Below are 22,992 nucleotides of genomic sequence, written 5' to 3' on the forward strand. Positions count from 1 at the left end.
TTGGCTGGGTGCAGTGGCTCACGCCTGTAATCCCAGCACTTTGGAGGCTGAGGTGGGCAGATCACTTGTGGTTAGTGGTTCAAGACCAGCCTGGCCAACAGTAAAACACGGTAAAATCTCATCTACTAAAAATACAAAAATTATCCAGGTGTGGTGGCATGCACCTGTTATCCTAGTTACTTGGGAGGTTAAGGCAGGAAAATCTCTTGAATCTGGGAAGTGGAATTAAGCCAAGATCAACCTACTACACTCCAGCCTGGGCGACAGTGAGACTCCATCTCAAAAAAAAAAAAAAAAAAAAAAAAAAAGACTGGTCAAAAAAAAAAAAAGGGGGGTGCTGGGCATGGTGGCTCACATTTGTAACCCCAGCACTTCGGGAGGCTGAGGCGGGTAGATCACCTGAGGTCAGAAGTTCGAAACCAGCCTGGCCAACATGGTGAAACCCTGTCTCTACTAAAAATACAATAAATTAGCCAGGTGTGGTGGCAGGCACCTGTAATCCCAGCTACTTGGGAGGCTGAGGCATGAGAATCGCTTGAACCCAGGAGGGGCAGAGGTTGTGGTGAACCGAGATCATGCCATTGCACTCCAGCCTGGGTGACAGAGGGAGACTCCAACTCAAAAAAAGAAAAGTATAATTAGCAACTTCAGAAACGAGATTATAGGATACTTGGTCCCTGGTGTCTAAGTTAACAAAATCTTACAGTTGGAAAGACCTTAGAGGTCATCTAGTGTGACCCCGATACATGATTTACCGTTGATAACATTCCAGAGGAGCAAATTCCAGCTTCTGCTTCAACAATTTGTTTTTTACATTATATTTTTCCCCCTAAGTGTTTGAAAATTCTTGCTTGTTGACAAAAATCTAACTTCTTGTAACTTAAACCCATTGGTTTTTGCTTTGCCTTCTAGGATAATGAAAAAAAGATCAATCCCTCCTTTTCTTCATAGTCCCTAAAGATTGCTGTGGCTCGAGGCCGGGCAAGGTGGCTCACGCCTGTAATCCCAGCACTTTGTGAGGCCGAGGTGGGCGGATCACGAGGTCAGGAGATCGAGACCATCTTGGCTAACACGGTGAAACCCCGTCTCTACTAAAAATACAAAAAAATTAGCCGGGCGTGGTGGGTGGGCGCTGGTAGTCCCAGCTACTCAGGAGGCTGAGGCAGGAGAATGGCATGAACCTCGGGGGGTGGAGCTTGCAGTGAGCGGAGGTCCCGCCAAAGCACTTCAAGCCTGGGTGACAGAGCGAGACTCTGTCTGAAAAAAAAAAAAAAAAAAAACAGGCCGGGCGTGGTGGCTCAAGCCTCTAATCCCAGCACTTTGGGAGGCCAAGACGAGCGGATCACGAGGTCAGGAGATCGAGATCATCCTGGCTAACACGGTGAAACCCCGTCTCTACTAAAAAATACAAAAACCTAGCCGGGCGAAGTGGCGGGTGCCTGTAGTCCCAGCGACTCGGGAGGCTGAGGCAGGAGAATGGCGTAAACCCGGGAGGTGGAGCTTGCAGTGAGCTGAGATCCGGTCACTGCACTCCAGCTTGGGCGACAGAGCAAGACTGTCTCAAAAAAAAAAAAAAAAAAATGAAATTGGACCCAGACCAAACAACTGAAGGACAAAGTGGCAGACTATCACTTTCCTTATTTAGACACTAAACTTGGCAGCCTTATTTGCACCAGTTTAGCTTATGATCGATAAGATCCTCCAGGTCTTTTACTTTAACACTTATTAAATCATATATCCTCCATTTTGAACTCAGGCAGTTGGCTTTTGGAGCTGGACTTACAAGTCGTCACGTTTGGCCACTTGTCTAATTAGCTGAGATTGTTTGAATTTTTTTTCTGAGACGGAGTCTCGCTGTCACCCAGGCTGGAGTGCAGTGGCTCCATCTCGGCTCACTGCAAGCTCCGCCTTGCGGGTTCACGCCACTCTGCCTCAGCCTCCCAAGTACCTGGGACTACAGGCACCCGCCACCTCGCCCGGCTAGTTTTTTGTATTTTTTAGTAGAGACGGGGTTTCACTGTGTTAGCCAGGATGGTCTCGATCTCCTGACCTCGTGATCCGCCCGCCTTGGCCTCCCGAAGTGCTGGGATTACAGGCATGAGCCACCGTAACCGGCCTTGAATTTTCATTTAATCTCTGAAGGCATTCATAATTACTTCCAGTTTCATGTTGTCTATAAATTTGATAAACATCAGGATCCTTAACCATGTTATTTATAAAAATTCTACTCAGGAAAGGCTGCACGTGGTGGCTCACTCCTGTAATCCCAGCACTTTGGGAGGCCGAGGCCGGCGGATCATGAGGTCAGGAGATTGACACCATCCTGGCTAACACGGTGAAACCCCGTCTCTACTAAAAATACAAAAAAATTAGCCGGGCGTGGTGGGTGGGCGCTGGTAGTCCCAGCTACTCGGGAGGCTGAGGCAGAATGGCGTGAACCCGGGAGGCGGAGCTTGCAGTGAGGCGAGATGGCGCCACTGCACTCCAGCCTGGGCGACAGAGACTCCGTCTCAAAAAAAAAAACTTTTTTTTTTTTACTCAGGAAAGAATCCTATGCCATAGTGGCCTTTGTTTGATACATACATTATTAGCGGGCACTCCTGTAGGTACACTAAAAACTTAGCTCATGCACTTTGTATATCCTTATAATGGTACAAAGAAAATACATTGATTCTTTTCATTGGTGACAAATGCCTTGCCAAAATCAAAGAATTTCCATGAACCTTAAGAAGGAAATAATGTCAGGATTTTGAATCAACATCCGTTTCTACTGACCATTTATTTTTAAATAGGTTTTAAAATCCTCACAAGGGCAGTAGCTCATGCCTGTAATCCCAGCACTTTGGGAGGCTGAGACGAGAGGATCGCTTGAGCCCAGCCAGGAGACAAGCCTGAGCAATAGCGAGACCCCCATCTCTACAAAAAATAGAAAAATTAGCCGGGTGTGGTAGTGTGTGACGGTTGTCCCAACTACGAAGGAGGCTGAGGCAGGGAGGTCACCTGTGCCCGGGAGGTCAAGCTGCAGTGAGCCGTGATCGTGCCACTGCACTCCAGCCTGCGCAAGAGACCCTGCCTCAAAACCAAACCAAACCAAACCAAACCGATAACACTGGCATCATACCAGCCTGCACTTTGGGACAGGTGATGGCTGGGGTGAGAAGAAACGTGAAGAGGAAATGAGAACACAGAGAAAACGCTGCAACAAGAAGTCCTCTGGCTTCACTGCAGACAATTGGTTTCTCCTTCGCTCGTTATCTTAAAAACCGGGCTGGTGTAGCAAATCTGACGCAGCACTACGGCTTTTAAGATTTACCTTGATTCGTGATATTACCAAGCAAAGGAATGCAGTAAATTGACCTGCTTCAAACGTAGGTAGAACTGAGAAACGGAAACAGAAAACCATGAAACAACCCCAGTGTTGCAGTAAAGCTGTGACAGGTCGATGCCTTCCACTCGGGAAGCCCAAGATGGCCGGGCCAGGAACCCGGGAAGCAGCTGAAGTCTCAATTCCCCTCGCCCTAGGCCTGCCTAAGAGAAGTCAGAAGCCGCGCCACGCCCCCTTACATCACCGATAGACGTAATCCGGTTCCGCCGCAAACCCGCCGCAGGCCAAGGCCCCGCCCCGTGTCCCGCCCACCCCAAGCGGGATGGCTGAGCGCCGCACGCGCAGCACGCCGGGACTAGCTAGCGAGCCTCCCAGCAGCCTCTGGGACGGACGGGCGCGGTGCGTAAGTAGCTCGCCGGCGGTGGCCGTTCTCCGTAAAATGGCGGACCGGCGGCGGCAGCGCGCTTCGCAAGACACCGAGGACGAGGAATCTGGTGCTTCGGGCTCAGACAGCGGCGGCTCCCCGTTGCGGGGCGGCGGGAGCTGCAGCGGTAGCGCTGGAGGCGGCGGCAGCGGCTCTCTGCCTTCACAGCGCGGAGGCCGAATCGGGGCCCTTCATTTGCGGCGGGTGGAGAGCGGGGGCGCCAAGAGCGCTGAGGAGTCGGAGTGTGTGAGTGCGCGCAGGCGAGGCGGGGCGGGGTGGGGTGGGGTGGGGACCGGGCGGCGAGCCGGCCGGCCGGGGGCGGGGTGTAGGTGATGCTAGGTGTCTGGGAGTTGATAGTAGATACTGGGACTTTTTTTGTTGTTTTTACGAGAAAAGGGGAGTTATCCCAGTGCGAGTTTGCATCCGGAGTTCTAAGGGAAGAAGGATTGGGGGTTTCTGGGAGGATGGCAGAGCCGCTGGGGATGGAAAGCGGATGTTTATTCAGAAATCGGGTCTGGAGGGAAGGAGACCAGATCTGCCTTGGCTACTACTTGTCTCTCTCTCCGACCATTTTGTGCTCAGTCTTCAGCTCTTCACCCACATTTCTTTATTGGGCTCTCCACCTCTGGAAATCACAGAACTAACCCATGTCTTCTACTTTCCTTCAGGAGAGTGAAGATGGCATTGAAGGTGATGGTGAGTAGCATCTTTTACCCCATTAGGACAAGAGTTTTTTTTTAACATAAACTCAGAAAATCTATTTCCAACTGTCGACATTCTCACACACGGATTTAGGGCCACAGAGTGGCTTTTTGTAGCATAGTGCTTAAGAGCATAGGTTTTAGCAGTGTAGTCTTGTGCAAGTTACTCTGAGTCTGTTTTTCCTTCTGTAAGTGGAGACTATAATTTTATCCACGTTGTAGGTTGATGTCAGAATTAAATGAGACTCTTAGTCTGACCTATAATAAGCAGCCAAAAAATGTTTCTGGGTTTCTGTTTTTCCACATATTTCTGTTTTATTTCAGCTGTTCTCTCGGATTATGAAAGTGCAGAAGACTCAGAAGTGAGTATGACAGGTTTTTTCCTATGGTACAGATCAGAAATGCTTTTAGAAAGTGTACACACCTTCGTTGCAAACGTACCATGACCTCCGTGTTTATCCTCTTGTGTATTCTTCATTTATGCTTCTGAGAAAGTGTTACAGAATGTCTTGTTCTCTTTAGACCTAGGGAAAACTTGGGGCATGCCGTCTCAAGCCACAGGTGTTATACTGTTAGTTGACTTCTCTTCCTGTCTGAAGAATATGAGATTCTAAATAAGAGAATGAGTACATCTTGAAGTCCTCTGAAAGATGTTTGACAGTTTGTTTTATGCAGTGTAGGTTAAGAAGCCAGCCAGTTGGATATTTTTTTCGTGGATTTTTTTTTCCAAATCTATCTGAAGACTTTGAAAGGGTAGGATTCTGAATGTTTTGTGCCAAGAGCATCCATCATTTTATAGGTGGGGATTTCTCTGTTTCTAGGAGAGTTTCCTGTCTTTTGGATAAACTACTAGAGATGCCATCAGAATAAATGTTTGTTTTCTGGGTTGTTGAGTGGAGTCCTGAGTTCTGCTAATGGGATTATATACAGGGGGAATTGGATAGTGGATCAAAGATTTTGTCTATAAATTTTTAGAACCGTTACTACATTTTAGAATCTGTTAAGCCCTTGAAGATGGAACAGTGAACACTATAACAAAATTCCTATCTTTAGAGATCTTACAACTTAATAAGGAAGTCAGACAAACATTCAAGCAATTGTACCACTTGCTGATAGAGGATAGCGCTGGGATAGGGCTAAGTAGGGTGTTATAGCTGGGCACTGAATCCATCCTAGTCAGTCAGGAAAGATTAAGAGTTGACTGGGTATAATGTGTTCTAGGCAGAGGGAACAACAGTCAAAAAGGCCCATAGGGGCTGGGAGCAGTGGCTCATGCCTGTAATCCCAGCACTTTGGAAGACTGAGGCAGGCGGATCACTTGAGACCAGGAGTTTGAGACCAGCCTGGCCAACATGGTGAAAACCCATCTCTACTAAAAAATAACAAAAATTAGCTGGGTATGGTGATGTATGCCTGTTAATTCCAGCTACTTGGGAGGCTGAGACACGAAAATTGTTTGATCCCAGGAGATGGAGGTGGCAGTGAGCTGAAATCATGCCACTGCACTCCTATGTGGGTGACGGAGTGAGACTGTCTTAAAAAGTAAATACATTAAAAAAAAAAAGAGGCCAGGCACTGTGGCTCACGCCTGTGATCCCAGCACTTTGGGAGGCCGAGACGGGCGTATCACAAGGTGAGGAGGTGGAGACCATCCTGGCTAACACGGTGAAACCCTGTCTCTACTAAAAATACAAAAAATTAGCCAAGCATGGTGGCGGGCGCCTTGTAGTCCCACCTACTCTGGAGGCTGAGGCAAGAGAATGGTGTGAACCCGGAAGGCGGAGCTTGCAGTGAGCTGAGATCGCACCACTGCACTCCAGCCTGGGTGACAGAGCGAGACTCCGTATGGAAAAAAAAAAAAAACCCATAGGGGTACAAAAAAGTAATAATACTTAGGATGAATAAGATCTAAACCCAGCGCAATGGCTCACACCTGTAATCCCAGCACTGTGGGAGGCCAAGGTGGGCCAGTCACTTGAGGCCAGGAGGTCAAGACCAGCCTGGCCAACTTGGCAAAACTCCATCTCTACTAAAAATACAAAAATTAGCAGGTCGTGGTCACGCATGCCCGTAATTCCAACTACTCAAGTGGCTGAGGCAGGAGAATCCCTCGAGCCTGGGAAGTGGAGGTGGCAGGGAGCCATAATCAACACCACTGTAATCCAGCCCGGGCAACAGAGCAAGACTCTGTCTCAAAAAAATTTAAAAAATAAGAATGACTGAGATCTAGAATTTCATATTTGCAACATGGTGACTACAGTCAACAGTAACTTATTGTATATTTAAAAATAACTATTGGCTGGGCGTGGTGGCTCAAGCCTGTAATCCCAGCACTTTGGGAGGCCAAGGTGGGTGGATCACGAAGTCAAGAGATCGAGACCACCCTGGCCAACATGGTGAAATCCTGTCTCTACCAAAAATACAAAAATTAGCCGGGGTGTGGTGGCGCGCGCCTATGGTCCCAGCTACTCAGGAGGCTGAGGCAGGAGAATTGCTTGAATCTGGGAGGCAGAGGTTGCAGTGAGCCGAGATCACGCCACTGTGCTCCAGGCTGGTGACAGGGCAAGACTCCATCTCAAAAAAAAAAAAGTGTCAATAAAAGAATGTAATTGAATTGTTTGTAACAAAGGATAAGTGCTTGAAGTGATCCGTACCCCATTTACCCTTAACATGATTATTACACATTGTATAGCTATATAAAAATATCTCATGGGCCGGGCGCAGTGGCTCACACCTGTAATCCCAGCACTTTGGGAGGCCGAGGCGGGTGGATCAGCTGCGGTCAGGAGTTCAAGACCAGCCTGGCCAACGTGGCAAAACCCTGTCTCTACTGAAAAGAAAAATTAGCGCCGGTTGCGGTGGCTCAAGCCTGTAATCCCAGCACTTTGGGAGGCCGAGGCAGGCGGATCACAAGGTCAGGAGATCGAGACCATCCTGGCTAACACCGTGAAACCCCGTCTCTACTAAAAAAATACAAAAAACTAGTCGGGCGTGGTGGCGGGCGCCTGTAGTCCCAGCTACTTGGGAGGCTGAGGCAGGAGAATGGCGTGAACCCGGGGGGCGGAGCTTGCAGTGAGCCGAGGTCGCGCGGCTGCACTCCAGCCTGGGGCACAGAGCGAGACTCCGCCTCAAAAAAAAAAAACAACAACAAAAAAAAGAAAAATTAGCTAGGCGTGGTAGCTGGCGCCTGTAATCCCAGTGACCCAGGAGACTGAGGCAGGAGAATTACTTGAACCCAAGAGGTGGAGGTTGCAGTGAGCTAAGATCGTGCCATTGTGCTCCAGCCTGGGCAACAAGAGCGAAACTCTGTCTCAAAAAAAAAAATCTCATGTACTGCATAAATATATATACCTTCTATGTATTCACAAAAATTAAAAACTTTCTTTTTTTTTTTGTTTGAGATGAAGTCTTGCTCTGTAACCCAGACAGGAGTGCAATGGCGTGATCTTGGCTCACTGCAACCTCCGCCTCACAGGTTCAAGCAATTTTCCTGGCTCAGCCTCCTGAGTAGCTGGGATTACAGGTGCACGCCACCACACCCGGCTAACTTTTGTATTTGTAGTAGAGACGGGGTTTCACCATGTTGGCCAGGCTGGTCATGAACTCGACCTCAGGTGATCCGCCCGCATCATCTTCCCAAAGTACCAGGATTATAGGTGTGAGCCACTGTGCCCAGCCCTCTTTTTTTTTTTTTTTAAGAAGAGGCAGGGTATCACTCTGTTGCCCAGTCACCCAGGCTGGAGTGCAGTTGTGGGATCACAGCTCACTACAGCCCCCAATTGCTGGCTTCAAACAGTCCTCCTACCTTGACCTCCCAGAGTGCTGAGATTACAAGCATGAGCCGGCATGCCCAGCCAAAAAAAATTAATTTTTTTTTCTTTTTTGAAACAGTGTCACTCTCTTGCCCAGACTGGAGTGCAATGGCTTGATCTCAGCTCACTGCAACCTCTGCCTCCCAGGTTCAAGCCATTCTCCTGCCTCAGTCTCCCAAGTAGCTGGGATTATAGGTGCATGCCACCACGCCCGCCTGATTTTTGTATTTTTAGGAGAGACGGGGTTTCACCATGTTAGTCAGGCTGGTCTCGAACTCCTGACCTCAGGTGACCCACCCGCCTTGGCCTCCCAAGGTGCTGGGATTACAGGCATGAGTCACCATGCCCCCCAATTTTTTTTTTTTCTTTTTCTTTTTAGATGGAGTCTCGCTCTGTAGCCAGGCTGGAGTGCAGTGGTACAATCTTGGCTCACTGGAGCCTCCGCCTCCCGGGTTCAAGTGATTCTTCTGCCTCAGCGTCCCGAGTAGCTGGGACTACAGGTGTGCACCACCACACTCAGCTAATTTTTGTATTTTTAGCAGAGATAGGGTTCCATCATGTTGGCTAGGATGGTCTCCATCTCTTGACCTCGTGATCCATCCACCTGGGCCTTCCAAAGTGCTGGGATTACAGGCATGAGCTACTGCACCTGGCCCAAAATTTTTTTTAAAAAGAGAGAAAGCCCAGATAGAGAAAATAGCATTTGGGAACTTGGGAGTATTTAGGTGTGACTGGAGCGTTGTTGGTACAGGATAGGTATTAGAAATAAAGACAAATTGGTGAGCAGGGGCCACCAATTGGTGAGGTGGGACGATTGCTTGAGCCTGGGAGGTGGAGGTTGCAGTGAATCAAGATTGTACCCCTGTACTCCAGCCTGGGCAACAGAATAAGACCCTGTCTCAAAAAAAAAAAAAAAAAAAGTGATGTGATTGGATTTCTTTATTTTTTAAAATTTTTATTTCCTTTTTTTTTTTTTTTTTTTTTTCTCTGAGATGGAGTCTCACACTGTCACATGCCCAGGCTGGAGTGCAGTGGTACGATCTCGGCTCACTGCAGCCTCCACCTCCCAGGTACAAGCGATTCTCCTGCCTCAGCCTCCCAGGTAGCCAGGTAGCTGGGACTACAGATGCACGCCACCACACCCAGCTAATTTTTTTTTTAATTTTTAGTACAGATGAGGTTTCACCATGTTGGCCAGGCTGGTCTCGAACTCCTGACCTCAAGTGATACACCTGTCTTGGTCTTTCAGAGTGCTGGGATTACAAGCATGAGCCACTATGCTTTGTCTGATTTAAATTTTAAAGAAGTGTTTTTCAGATCCAGAGAACACTTGCATCAGAAAATCCAATTGGCCATTCTCTACTGAAACAGACTCTTGGGAGGGGCATTGGGGACTCAGACATTTATGTATTAAAGAATATCCTAGGTTGGTGCTCTGTACTGTAAAATTTGAGGATTCTTTTACAGCAGTTATTTTGTCTGCAATTAAGAGGAACAAGATCAGAGACAGAAAAGCTAGTTAAGAAAGCTGTTGTAGGTGTCCACTTAAGTACTTAGTGTGGCATGAAGTAGAGTTGTGATATTGAAAATAGAAGTGGACAGAATTCAGAGTTACAAGTGGTTTTGGGATGGGGAATATTTGCAGTACAGCTGCTTTTTGATTCATGGTGTAGTTATATCCCATCCTGGTAAACCCATAGTAAGTTCAGAAGTTGAAGACAGCTTCTTGGCTAACTTGGAGCAGCAGCTCTCTGTTGCTATCTAGCATCTCAAGGAGTATGATTTTTTTTTTTTCTTTTTCTTTGAGACAGAGTCTCACTCTGTCTTACTCTGTCTGCAGTGGCGTGATCTCAGCTTACTGCAACCTCCGCTGCCCGGGTTCAAGCGATTCTCATGCAGCAGCCTCCCGAGTAGCTGGGACTACAGGTATCCGCCACCATGTCCGGCTAATTTTTTTGTATTTTTAGTAGAGACGGGTTTCACCGTGTTAGCCAGGATGGTCTCGATCTGCTGACCTCGTGATCCACCTGCCTCGGCCTCCCAAAGTGCTGGGATTACAGGCGTGAGCAACCGCGCCCAGCCTTTTCCTTTTTTTTTTCTTTTTTTTTTTTTTTTGAGACGGAGTCTTGCTCTGTTGCCCAGGCTGAAGTGAAGTGGCGCAGTCTCCGCTCACTGCAAGCTCTACTCCGTGAGTTCAAGCCATTCTTCTGCCTCAGCCTCCCGAGTAGCTGGGACTACAAGCGCCCACACCACGTCTGGCTGATTTTTTTTGTATTTTTAGTAGAGACAGGGTTTCACCGTGTTTGCCAGGATGGTCTCGATCGCCTGACCTCATAATCTGCCCTCCTTGGCCTCCCAAAGTGCTGGGATGACACGCGTGAGCTACTGCATCTGGCCATCTTTTTTATTTTTTAAAAAATATTTTAAGGCCGGGCGCGGTGGCTCAAGCCTGTCATCCCAGCACTTTGGGAGGCCGAGGCGGGCGGATCACGAGGTCAGGAGATCGAGACCATCCTGGCTAACACGGTGAAACTCCGTCTCTACTAAAAAATACAAAAAACTAGCCGGGCGAGGTGGTGGGCGCCTGTAGTCCCAGCTACTCAGGAGAATGGCGGGAACCCGGGAGGCGGAGCTTGCAGTGAGCTGAGATCCAGCCACAGCACTCCAGCCTGGGTGACAGAGCAAGACTCAGTCTCAAAAAAAAAAAAAAAAAAATTTAAATAGAGATGGGGTCTCTCTATGTTGTCCAGGCTGGTCTTGAACTCCTGGGCTCAAGGGATCCTCCCACCTTAGCCTCCCAAAGTTCTGGGATTACATGTGTGATGAGCCACTGCACCCAGCTGAGAAGTACAGTTTCTACTGAATGTTTATGGCTTTCACATCACCATAAAGTCAAAATTATAAGTTGAACCATCATACATCAGGACTGTCTGTAGTCACTAGAGATTGGAAATGCTGGAAAAACTGACAGGCAGTATGGAGTGTTCATTGAGTTTTGGGGATTGTGAATTTATAACAGCTTACCATTCTGTATGTAAAGGAGTTCGGATGTTATCCTAATGGCAAGGAAAGAAGTACCATTGAAGGCTTAAATGTGGAGGATGAATTGTGGGTGAGGCACAGAGGAAGACTAGAGGCAGAAGAGCTGTTTAGAGGTTGTTAGGATAGTCCAAGGAGCATGACAATGGTGTCCTAAAGAAGGTTCATACTTGTGGGAATGGCAAGATGTGGACAGATGAGAGAGAGATTCTAGTGTTACTAACAACCCCTTCATTGATTGAATGTGGAACCTGAATTAAGGAGTCGAAGGAGGCCAGGCACCGTGGCTCATGCCTATAATCACAGCACGTTGGGAGGCTGAGGCAGGTAGATTGCTTGAGCCTAGGAGCCTGAGACCCACCTGGGCAACGTGGAAAAATCCCATCTCTACAAAAGAAAAGTAGGAAACAAAATTGTCCGGTCTTGCTGGCGCAGGCCTGTGGTCCCAGCTGCTGAGGAGGTTCAGGCAGGAGGATCATCTAAGCCCAGGGAGGTCAGAGCTGTAGAACTATGATCACTCCACAGCACTCCAGCCTGGACAACAAAGTGAGACCCTGACTCAGAAAAAGAAAAAGGAGTCAAAGGAATGTGCAGGTTGATGAACTGTTAAGGAAGGGACAGCAGGAGAAGAATTCTGAAAGGACAGTGGTGGGTTAGGTTTTGGATGTTTTGAGATTGAGAAGGTGTGGGACTTTCAGGTGGTGATATCTGGTAAACAGCTTTTGATTCTTAATTGCTCATACCTTTCTGAGTTTTCATTTCATTTTTGAGTTTTTCCAATTCTGATTGATGTTCTTTCATGCCTTATATGATTTTTTTTTTTTTTTTTTTTTTTTTTTTTTTTTTTTTTTGAGACGGAGTCTCGCTCTGTCGCCCAGGCTGGAGTGCAGTGGCCGGATCTCAGCTCACTGCAAGCTCCGCCTCCCGGGTTCACACCATTCTCCTGCCTCAGCCTCCCGAGTAGCTGGGACTACAGGCGCCCGCCACCTCGCCCGGCTAGTTTTTTTTTGTATTTTTTAGTAGAGATGGGGTTTCACTGTGTTAGCCAGGATAGTCTCGATCTCCTGACCTCGTGATCCACCCGTCTCGGCCTCCCAAAGTGCTGGGATTACAGGCTTGAGCCACCGCGCCCGGCCATGATTTTCTTAATGTCTTTTTAGCTCATTTTGAAATAGAAGTTGCGATTTTGATATAATATGTGGATATCTTTCTGGCATGCTTTCATTGTCTGTAGGAATGCTATTTTTTTTCTTATTATAACTTTATACGAGATTTAACTTCTATATTTTCTGTTCATTTTTATGTAACGTTAATTTTCCTGGTCTTTTAGAAGGAAGCATGATTTAGAGTAACTTCTTCTAACTTCACAGAGCTCCTTCTTCTGTTGTTTTTCTGTGGTGGTGAGAAATATGGTGACTTGCTTTCTGAGGTTTGTTGCTTTTGTTCCTTTTCCCAGCTTGTTCTGGACCATCCCTGTCCTACTGAATTTGGTTCTGCTCTCAACAGTTTCTCTTCTAGGAATTCCCTTCTAGGACAGTGTAGGCTCTGTCCCTAGAAGGGAGCCCTGGCAGCCAGGTCAGCTTCATCCCTTCAGACCTTTTTTTTTTTTTTTTTTTGAGATGGAGTCTCACTGTGTCACCCAGGCTGGAGTGCAGTGGCGCAATCTCAGCTCACCGCAACCTCTGTCTCCCAGGTTTAAGCGATTTTCCTGCCTTAGCCTCCCCAGTAGCTGGGTCCTTGTGTGCCACCATGCCCGGCTAATTTTTGTGTTTTTAGTAGAGATGAGGTTTCACCATGTTTTCCTGGCTGGTCTCAAACTCCTGACTCAGATGATCCACCCACCTCAGCCTCCCAAAGTGCTGGGATTACAGGCGTGAACCACCGTGTCCAGCCAGACCTTTTGACCACAGGGCCCTTACGGTCCCTTGGTAGAACCCTTGCTAGTTGTTGTTGTTGTTGTTTTTAGACGCCAGACTGGAGTTCTGTCACCAGACTGGAGTTCAGTGGCGTGATCTCTGCTGACTGCAACCTCCACCTCCCGGGTTCAAGTGATTCTCCTGCCTCAGCCTCCCAAGTAGCTGTGATTATAGGCACATGCCACCACAACCAGCTAATTTTTGTATTGTTTTAGTAGAGATGGGGTTTCACCATGTTGGCCAGAATGGTCTCGAACTTCTGACCTCATGATTTACCTACCTCAGCCTCCCAAAGTGATGGGATTACAGGCATGAGACACCGCGCCTGGCCCCCTTACTAGTTTTAAGTACAGTTTTCAATTTTCACAGTTGTACTTTCCCTTGATTACCTGTTGATTATTTCAGTGTTCTCCTGTTCTCAGGTCCATTTGCTTTCTCTGCTTTCTCCTGCGTGGACACCAATACTGTACAGGTCCTATAGCTATTGGTGGTTTGTTATGCACTTACATTTTGGGTCTTGGGGGATACCTGGTAACTTAGCTTGTTGCAGTGTTGTCTGAAGGTTTTGGTTTCTTTTTTGTTTTTTGAGACAGAGTTTTGCTGTCGCCCAGGCTGGAATGCAATGGCTCACTGCAGTCTTTGCCTCCCAGGTTCAAGCTATTCTCATATCTCAGCCTCCTACGTAGCTGGGATTACAGGTGCGTGCCACTATGCCTGGCTAATTTTTGTATTTTTAGTAGAGACGTGGTTTTACCATGTTGGCCAGGCTGGTCTCAAACTCCTGACTTCAGGTGATCCACCCACCTCGGCTTCCCAAAGTGTTGAGATTACGGGCGTGAGCCACTGTGCCTGGCCAAGGTTTGGTTTGGATCTTGGTTTTGCTGTCCAGAGCTCTCATTCCATGTGGAGATTTGAAGACAGATAAAACTGTGCCACTGCCATTTTCTGAGAGTCTTCCAAGAATTCTTTTTTTTTTTTTTGGAAATGGGTCTCCTTATTTTGCCCAAGCTGGGCTTGAACTTGAACTTAAAATCCTCCGACATCAGCCTCCTGAATAGCTCAGACAATAGGTTCATGCCACTGTGCCTGGCCAAAAAAAACTTGTTAAAGAAACTTGACTGAGGGAAGGCTAAAGAGATGGTAGTTGGAAAGGTTGCTTTGAGATCAAGAGGTGATTTAGTTGCTTTTTAAAAAGTTAGGAGAGTCTCAAATATGGTCAAAGATTGAAGAAAAGATAAAGGGGGGAAAAAAGGGAATAGATAATAATATTGAGTACTGGTATTTTTGACTGAATATATGAGAAGTAGGAACCAGACAAAACAGGCATCTTCCATTGTAATTACAGAGAAGTGGGAAGGAAAGGTATATTAGAAAGGAGGGAAAAGCCGGGTGCGGTGGCTCACGCCTGTAATCCCAGCACTTTGGGAGGCCGAGGCACGAGGTCAGGAGATCAAGACCATCTTGGCTAACATGGTGAAACCCCATCTCTACTAAAAATACAAAAAAATTAGCCAGACGTGGTGGCGGGCACTCGAGCCTAGGTGACAGCGTGAGACTCCATCTCAAAAAAAAAAAAGGGGCGGGGGGGACAAATGAGGGAATAGATAACAATATTAAGTAAGCACTGGTATTCTTGACTGAGTACGTGAGAAGATGTAGGAACCAGACAAGAGAAGTATCTTCCATTGTAATTAAAAGTGGGAAGGAAAGGTATGTGCAAAGGAAGTTAGCATTCCCTTCTGTGCTTTTTGTGAAACAGAAGGATAGAGCAAGCCAGGCACTGTGACTCACACCTGTAATCCAAGCACTTTGGGAGGCCAAGGCAGGAGGATTGCCTGAGCCCAGGAGTTTGAGACCAATCTGGGCAATAAAGTGAGATCCTCTCTCTACCAAAAAACTAGCCTGGTGCAGTAATGTGTGCCTATATCCCAGCTACTTGGGAGCTTGGAGTGGGAGGATCCCTTGAGCCCAGGAGGTTGAGGCCACAGCAAGCTATGATTGCACCACTGCACTCCAGCCTGGGTAACAATGTGAGACTCTCGAAAAAAACAAAAGAATGACATCTTCAAAAAGAGTGTGTGTGCATGCGTGTGCGTGCGTGCATGTGTGTTTAACCCCCTTTGGCAATGGAGTAGTCTGTTGTAGGCCTGGAGAAAGCAGACATTTGAATTGATCCAGTTCCAGGCATATGAGAGTGGCAGGAGAATTGGGATATTACTAGTAGTGATTGAAATGAATGAACTGTGGAGTCTAGAGAGAGAAGAAAGTGAATGTGAGAAAGGACTGATAGATAGGCAGAAGTTAGAAGGATCAAGGTAATGGACATATTAAGAAATTAGAGACGAGAGAGTTAGGAAACAACTAGGAATAAGAGGCATTTTTAAAAAAACTGATTTATTGTGACTAGGTGCTGTGGCTCATGCCTGTAATCCCAGCACTTTGGGAGGCTAAGGTGGGTGGGTCACGAGGTCAGATCGAGATCATCCTGGTTAACATGGTGAAACCCCATCTCTACTAAAAATACAAAAAAATTAGCAGGGCGTGGTGGCGGGCGCCTGTAGTCCCAGCTACTTGGGAGGCTGAGGCAGGAGTATGGTGTGAACCCGGGAGGCGGAGCTTGCAGTGAACCAAGATGGCGCCACTACACTCCAGCCTGGGTGACAGGGCGAGACTCCTTCTCCAAAAAAAAAAAAAATACTGCTTTATTGAGATACAATTCACATAATGTACAGTTCATTTATTTATAAAGTGCATAATTTAGCCAGGTGCGTGCCTGTACTCAGCTACTTAGGCTGAGGCAGGAGGAATGGTTGGCCCAGGAGTTCGAGACCGGCCTAGGCAATGTAGTGAGACCTTATCTCTTTTTATTTGTTTGTTTGTTTATTTTTGAGACAGAGTCTTGCTCTGTCACCCAGTCTGGAGTGCAGTGGCACAATCTTGGCTCACTGCAACTTGAGCCTCTGGGCTTCAAGTGATTCTCGTTGGTCAGCTTCCCGGGTAGCTGGGGCTACAGGCATATGCCATATGCCAGGCTAATTTTTAGTATTTTTAGTAGAGATGGAATTTCGTCGTTTTCGCCGATCTGGTCTCAAACTCCTAGCCTCAAGTGATCTGCCTGCCTCAGCTTCCCAAAGTTCTGGGATTACAGGCATAAGTCACCACGCCTGGCCCGTAAGACCTTATCTCTATAAAAAATAAAAAATTTAGCCAGGTGTGGTGGCATGCACCTGTGGTCCCAGCTACTTGGCAAGCTGAGGCAGGAGAATTGTTTGCGCCCAGGAGGTCAAGGCTGCAGGGAGCTGTGATCACGCCACTGCACTCCAGCTTGAGTAACAGAGTAAGACCCTCATCTCAAAAAAAAAAAAGGAAGAAACCCAGTTATCCCATCCTTCCTGTAGCCTTAAGCAACTGCAAATCTACTTTCTGTCTCTGTTGATTTTCCTATTCTGGCCTTTCATATGAATGGAATTATGTAATATGTAGATTTATGTGTCTGTCCTCTTTCAGTATAGTGTTTTCATCTGACTTGTAGCATGTGTCAGTATTTCATTCCTTCTTTCTTCCTCCCCACCCCAGCTTTATTGAGGTATAACTCACAAATAAAAATTGTGTACATTTAACACATACAGTGTGGTATCTTGATACATGTGTACCTTTTGGAGTACCACAGTTAAGCTAATTAACATGTCTGTCACTTCACATAATCTTTTTGTATGTGTGTGATGAGAACGCTGAAGAGCTACTCTTTCAGCACATTTGAAGTTTACAATATGTTATTTATTTTTATTTTACATAGTTTAAAAAGAGACAGAACCTTTGTCACCCAAGCTGGAGTTCAGTGATGCAGTTACAGCTCACTGCAACCTGAAACTCCTGGGCTTAAGCGATCCTCCCATCTCAACCTCCTCAATAGCTGGGACTACAGGCGTGCACTACCATGCCCAGCTAATTTTTTTTTTTTTTTTTTTTTTTTTTTTTTGAGATGGAGTCTTGCTCTGTCGCCCAGGCTGGAGTGCAGTGGCGCGATCTCAGCTCACTGCAAGCTCTGCCTCCTGGGTTCATGCCATTCTCCTGCCTCAGCCTCCCGAGTAAATGGGACTACAGGCGCCCGCCACCACGCCTGGCTAATTTTTTTTGTATTTTTAGTAGAGACGGGGTTACACCGTGTTAGCCAGGATGGTCTCTATCTCCTGACTTTGTGATCCGCCCGTCTTGGCCTCCTAAAGTGCTGGGATTACAGGCGTGAGCCACCGTGCCCGGCCTCACCCAGCTAATTTTGAAATTTTTTGTAGAGTCAAAGAATCGCTGTATTGCCCAGGCTGGTCTTGAACTCAGCTTCAAGCAATCTTCTAGCCTCAGCTTCCCAAAGTATTAGGATTACAGGCATGAGTCACCATGCCTGGCCAAGTATGTGGTACGTTATTATTATTATTATTTTAGACGGAGTCTTGCTTTGAGTGCGGTGGTACAGTCTTGGCTTACTGCAACCCCTGCCTCCCAGGTTCAAGCAATTCTCCTGCATCAGCCTCCTGAGTAGCTGGGATTACAGGCGCCCGCCACCACGCCCAGCCAATTTTTGTATTTTTGGAGAGACAGGGTTTCACCATGTTGGCCAGGCTGGTCTCGAACTCCTGACCTCATGATCTGCCTACCTTGGCCTCCCAAAGTGCTGGGATTATAGGTGTGAGCCACCATGCCTGGCCAGTACGTTATTATTAACTGTGGTTACCATGCTGTACATTAGGTCTCCAGAACTTATAACTGAAATTTTATATCCTTTTACCATGATCTTCTCATTTTCCCTACCCTTAAGCCCCAGACACCCCCTTCCTACTCTGTTTCTGTGAGTTTGACTTGAGATCATGTGATGGTTATTTTTCTGTGTCTAGTTTATTTTACTTAGCATAGTTCTCTCTAGGTTCATCCATTTGTTGTCACAAATGGCAAAATTTCCTTTTTTAGGACAGAATTATATTCCATTATTTGTGTGTTCCACATTTTCTTTATCCATTCACCCATCAACAGACACGAGTTATTTCCATATCTTATTTCCATCTTTTGATTATGAATAATTTGTCTACAAACATTAGTGTACACGTTTTTGTGGGGACATATGTTTTCACTTCTCTTTGTGTACCTAGGAATGGAATTGCTGAGTCATGTGGTAACTCTGTAATCATTTGAGGAACTAGAACCACCATACTGTTTCCAAGGTGCTGCACCATTTTACATGACTAACAACAGTATATGAGGGTTCCAGTTTCTTTTTTTTTTTTTTTTTTTTTTTTTGAGACGGAGTCTCGCTCTGTCGCCCAGGCTGGAGTGCAGTAGCGTGATCTCGGCTCACTGCAAGCTCTGCCTCCCGGGTTCAGGCCATTCTCCTGCCTCAGCCTCCCGAGTAGCTGGGACTACAGGCGCCCGCCACAGCACCCGGCTAATTTTTTGTATTTTTAGTAGAGACGGGGTTTCACCGTGTTAGCCAGGATGGTCTCGATCTCCTGACCTCGTGATCCGCCTGCCTCGGCCTCCCAAAGTGCTGGGATTACAGGCGTGAGCCACCGCACCCGGCGAGGGTTCCAGTTTCTCCATATCCTTAACAGCACTTGTGTTATTTACCCAAGTGCATGCCTGTACTCTCAGCTACTCAAGAGGCTGTGGCAGGAGGATTTCTTGGGCCCAGGAGTTCGAGACAAGCTTGGGCAACATAGAGAGATCTGTCTAAAACTTTTTTTTGCCGGGCACGGTGGCTCATGCCTGTAATCCCAGCACTTTGAGAGGCAGAGTCAGATGGATCATTTGAGATCAGGAGTTCGAGACCAGCCTTGCCAACATGGCGAAACCCCGTCTCTGCTAAAAATGCAAAAATTAGCCAGGCATTGTGGCACGCACCTGTAATCCCTGCTACTCAGGAGGCTGAGGCATAAGAATCACTTGAACCTGGGAGGTAGAGGTTGGAGTGAGCCGATTTGATTCTAGGTATCCTATTAGGTATGAGATATTCTCTCATTTTGATTTGCATTTCCCTGATGACTAATGATGCTGAGTGTTTTTTTCTGGTGCTTATTGGCCATTTTTGTATCTTCCTGGGAGAAATGACTATTCAGATACCTAGGCCGTTTTTTTAAAAATTTATTTATTTATTTATTTATTTTTTTGAGACGGAGTCTCATGCTGTTGCCCAGGCTGGAGTGCAGTGGCGCGATCTCGGCTCACTGCAAGCTCCGCCTCCCGGGTTCCCGCCATTCTCCTGCCTCAGCCTCCTGAGTAGCTGGGACTACAGGCGCCCGCCACCGCGCCCGGCTAATTTTTTGTATTTTTAGTAGAGACGGGTTTCACTGTGGTCTCGATCTCCTGACCTTGGGATCCGCCCGCCTCGGCCTCCCAAAGTGCTGGGATTACAGGCTTGAGCCACCGCGCCCGGCCTAAAAATTTATTTTTAATTATTGTTTTTATATTTTTAGAGACAAGGTCTTGCTGTATTACCCAGAGTGGTCTCAAACTCCCGGGCTCATGCAGTCTTCCCACCTCAGCCTCCTCAGTAGTTGGGACTATAGGCGTCAGCCACCACACTCGACCTTTGCCCCAAGTTGCTGAGATTACAGGTGTGCACCACCACGCCCAGCTAATTTTTGTATTTTTAGTAGAGACGAAGTTTTGCCATGTTGGCCAGGCTCGTCTTGAACTCCTGACCTCAGGTGATCTGCCCACCTCGGCCTCCCAAAGTGCTAGATTACAGGTGTGAGCCACTGCGCCTGGTTTTTTTTTTTTTTTTGAGACGGAGTTTCACGTTTCGCTCTTGTTGCCCAGGCTGGAGTGCAATGGCGTGATCTCAGCTCACCGCAACCTCTGCCTCCCAAGTAGGCGCCACCAGGCTTGGATTTTTTTTTTTTTTTTTTGAGATGGAGTCTCGCTCTGTCCCCCAGGCGCAATCTGGCGTGATCTCCGCTCACTGCAAGCTCCGCCTCCTGGGTTCATGCCATTCTCCTGCCTCAGCCTCCTGAGTAGCTGGGACTACAGGCGCCCGCCACTGTGGCCAGCTAATTTTTTGTATTTTTAGTAGGGACAGGGTTTCACCGTGGTCTCGATTTCCTGACCTTGTGATCCGCCCACTTCGGCCTCCCAAAGTGCTGGGATTACAGGCATGAGGATAATTTTTTTTGTATTTTTAGTAGAGATAGGGTTTCTCCATGTTGTTCAGGCTGGTCTCGAACTCCCAGCTTCAGGTGATCTGCCCGCCTTGGCCTTCCAAAGTGCTGGGATTACAGGCGTGAGCCACCGTGCCTGGCCCCTTTTTTTTTTTAAATTGAGATTTAAGAGTTCTCTATATATTCTGTATTCTAGATGTAAGTCCCTTATCAGATATGATTTGAAAATATGTGTTCCCTTTCTCTGGATTGTTCACTTTCTTTATAGTGTTCTTTCAAGCACAAAGATTTTATTTTTAATGAAGCCTGTTTTATGTTTTTCCTTTTGTTGCAGATGCTTTTGGTGTTAGGTATCTAAGAATCATTGAGAGTCATGAGTATTTACTCCTATGTTTTCTTCTAAGAGTTTTATAGTTTAACTCTTAAATTTAGGTATTTGATTCATTTTGAGTTAGTTTTTATATGTGGGGTAAAGTAAGGGTCTAACTTCATTCTTTTGCATGTGACGATTTTGGTCAAGGACTGGGGTATTTATACGTAAGGTTTTGTTTGTTTTGTTTTTTTTGAGGTGGAGTCTTATTCTGTCACCCAGGCTGGAGTGCAGTTGCACTTTCTTGGCTCACTGCAACCTGTCTCCCGGGTTCAAGTGATTTTCCTGCCTCAGCCTCCCAGGGAGCTAGGATTACAGGCATGAGCCACCATGCTCAGCTAATTATATTTAAGGTTTTGAAAGTGGAGCAGTTTTACTTATAATAAAGCATAGCAGTTCTAGGTAAAACTGGTTTGGAGTACAGCCATGGAAATGGATGGCTGATGTGCAGGTGAAGACTGACCTCAGTGCTAAAGTCTTCTAGTCAGCGACAGGTAGGCCTGTGGCCTCGGAGGAGCCAGGGTTTATTAAAATGAGGCTACAAGAGTTAGATCTGGAAGAGACATTTAGAATAAGGATACCAACCCCATCTCTTAGTCTGAAATATGTGGGAAGTGGAAGAATAAGCTAAAACTTCTGTATTAGAATGTTTCAAAGGAAGCAGTTCCTTCAGGGTAGAGCTAGTAAGAATTGGAAAGAGTACACTGAAGTGGTGGGTGATGTAGGGGAGTTTGTCTCCTCTGGAAAAGAGTTTTGATGACATCCCTTTGCCAAAGTAGTGTGACCGTGTGGTAGCACCTTGGCTTCAGTTAGACTAAGCTTTGACTAATTTGGAGCCTCCTCAGCACTATGCTATTTGTATCTGTTCTGCCCTGGAAACAAAATTAGTTTTTCACTTGAAATAAAGTTGCCTCATTTGACATCCTACCACAGATCAGAGGGTGGAGCATAAAACCAAGGTTTCCTTATTAATCATGTGATAATGCTATTTAAAGGTATTTGAATTAAGTCAGTATGTGTGTGTAGGGAGGTGGAGAATTAAAATCACATGCACCAAGTTATTGTAATTTCTGCTTGAAAATCTTCAGGGAACATAGAATCAAGGAAAGAACTGAATGACTGCCACCTACCCATCCCAGTCTTGAGGAGGGTCTTCATGTAATTAAGGGAAATGGGAAGAATCAATGGTGCTTGGTTGTTAAAAAGCTATAGGTAAAGGCTTGATTCTGATAGTGTGGATATAGTCAAACAGTCTCCTTCTATTCGGTTACCCTTCTGGGAATCCTAACCCAAAATACTCAAGGCGAAAATAGTTGAACAACATGGGAGTTAAGAGTGCCTGTCCTTCAAGCCTGTAATCCCAGCACTTTGGGAGGCCGAGACCGGTGGATCACGAGGTCAGGAGATCGAGACCATCCTGGCTAACATGGTGAAACCCCGTCTCTACTAAAAAAAATACAAAAAACTAGCCGGGCGAGGTGGCGGGCGCCTGTTGTCCCAGCTACTCGGGAGGCTGAGGCAGGAGAATGCCGTAAACCCGGGAGGCGGAGCTTGCAGTGAGCTGAGATCTGGCCACTGCACTCCAGCCTGGGCGACAGAGCGAGACTCCGTCTAAAAAAAAAAAAAAAAAAAAAGAGTGCCTGTCCTGTCTGGGTACAGTCGCTCATGCTTCTAATCCGAGCACTTTAGGGGGCCAAGGCAGGAGGATCACTTGAGTCCAAGAGTTTGAGACTAGCCTGGACAAAAAAGCAAGACCCTGTCTCTACAAAAAAAAAAAAAGGACAAAAATTAGCTGGGCATGATGGCACATGCCTGCAGTCCCAGCTACTCAGGAGGCTGAGGCAGAAGGATCACTGGAGCCCAGGTGTTTGAGGCTGCTGCAAGCCTTGATCACACCACTACACTCTACCCTGAATGATACAGCGAGACCCCATCTGTTAAAAAAAAAAAGGGGGGGCTGGGTGTGGTGGCTCACGTCTGTAATCCCAGCACCTCAGGAGGCCGAGGTGGGTGGCTTGCCTGAGCTCGGGACTTTGAGACCAGCCTGGGCAACATGGTGAAACCCTGTCTCTACTAAAGTACAAAAATTGTCCAGGAGTGGTGGCGCACACCTGTAGTCCCCACTACTCAGGAGGCTGAGGCATAAAAATTGCTTGAACCCAGGAGGTGGAGGTTGCAGTGAGCTGAGATCGTGCCATTGCACTCCAGCCTGGGCGACAGAGCAAGACTCTGTCTCCAAAATAAATAAATAATAAATAGA

The 22,992-nt window shown here is 46.9% G+C and overlaps 1 protein-coding gene across 1 annotated transcript in view; it reads left to right on the plus strand.

The window, feature by feature from the left end:
- The window catches only part of CASC3 (CASC3 exon junction complex subunit), a 113,620-nt gene that overhangs the window by 74,826 nt on the left and 15,802 nt on the right, over positions 1–22,992 (plus strand). The window contains exons 2-4 of the mRNA XM_050762640.1: positions 3,714–3,995; positions 4,418–4,445; positions 4,775–4,812. Of these exons, the coding sequence (XP_050618597.1) occupies positions 3,765–3,995; positions 4,418–4,445; positions 4,775–4,812 (297 nt within the window). The 5' untranslated portion in view covers positions 3,714–3,764. The remainder of the gene's footprint in view (positions 1–3,713; positions 3,996–4,417; positions 4,446–4,774; positions 4,813–22,992) is intronic.

The sequence above is a fragment of the Macaca thibetana genome, chromosome 16 (assembly GCF_024542745.1).
Source record: "Macaca thibetana thibetana isolate TM-01 chromosome 16, ASM2454274v1, whole genome shotgun sequence".
NCBI classification, from domain to species: domain Eukaryota; kingdom Metazoa; phylum Chordata; class Mammalia; order Primates; family Cercopithecidae; genus Macaca; species Macaca thibetana.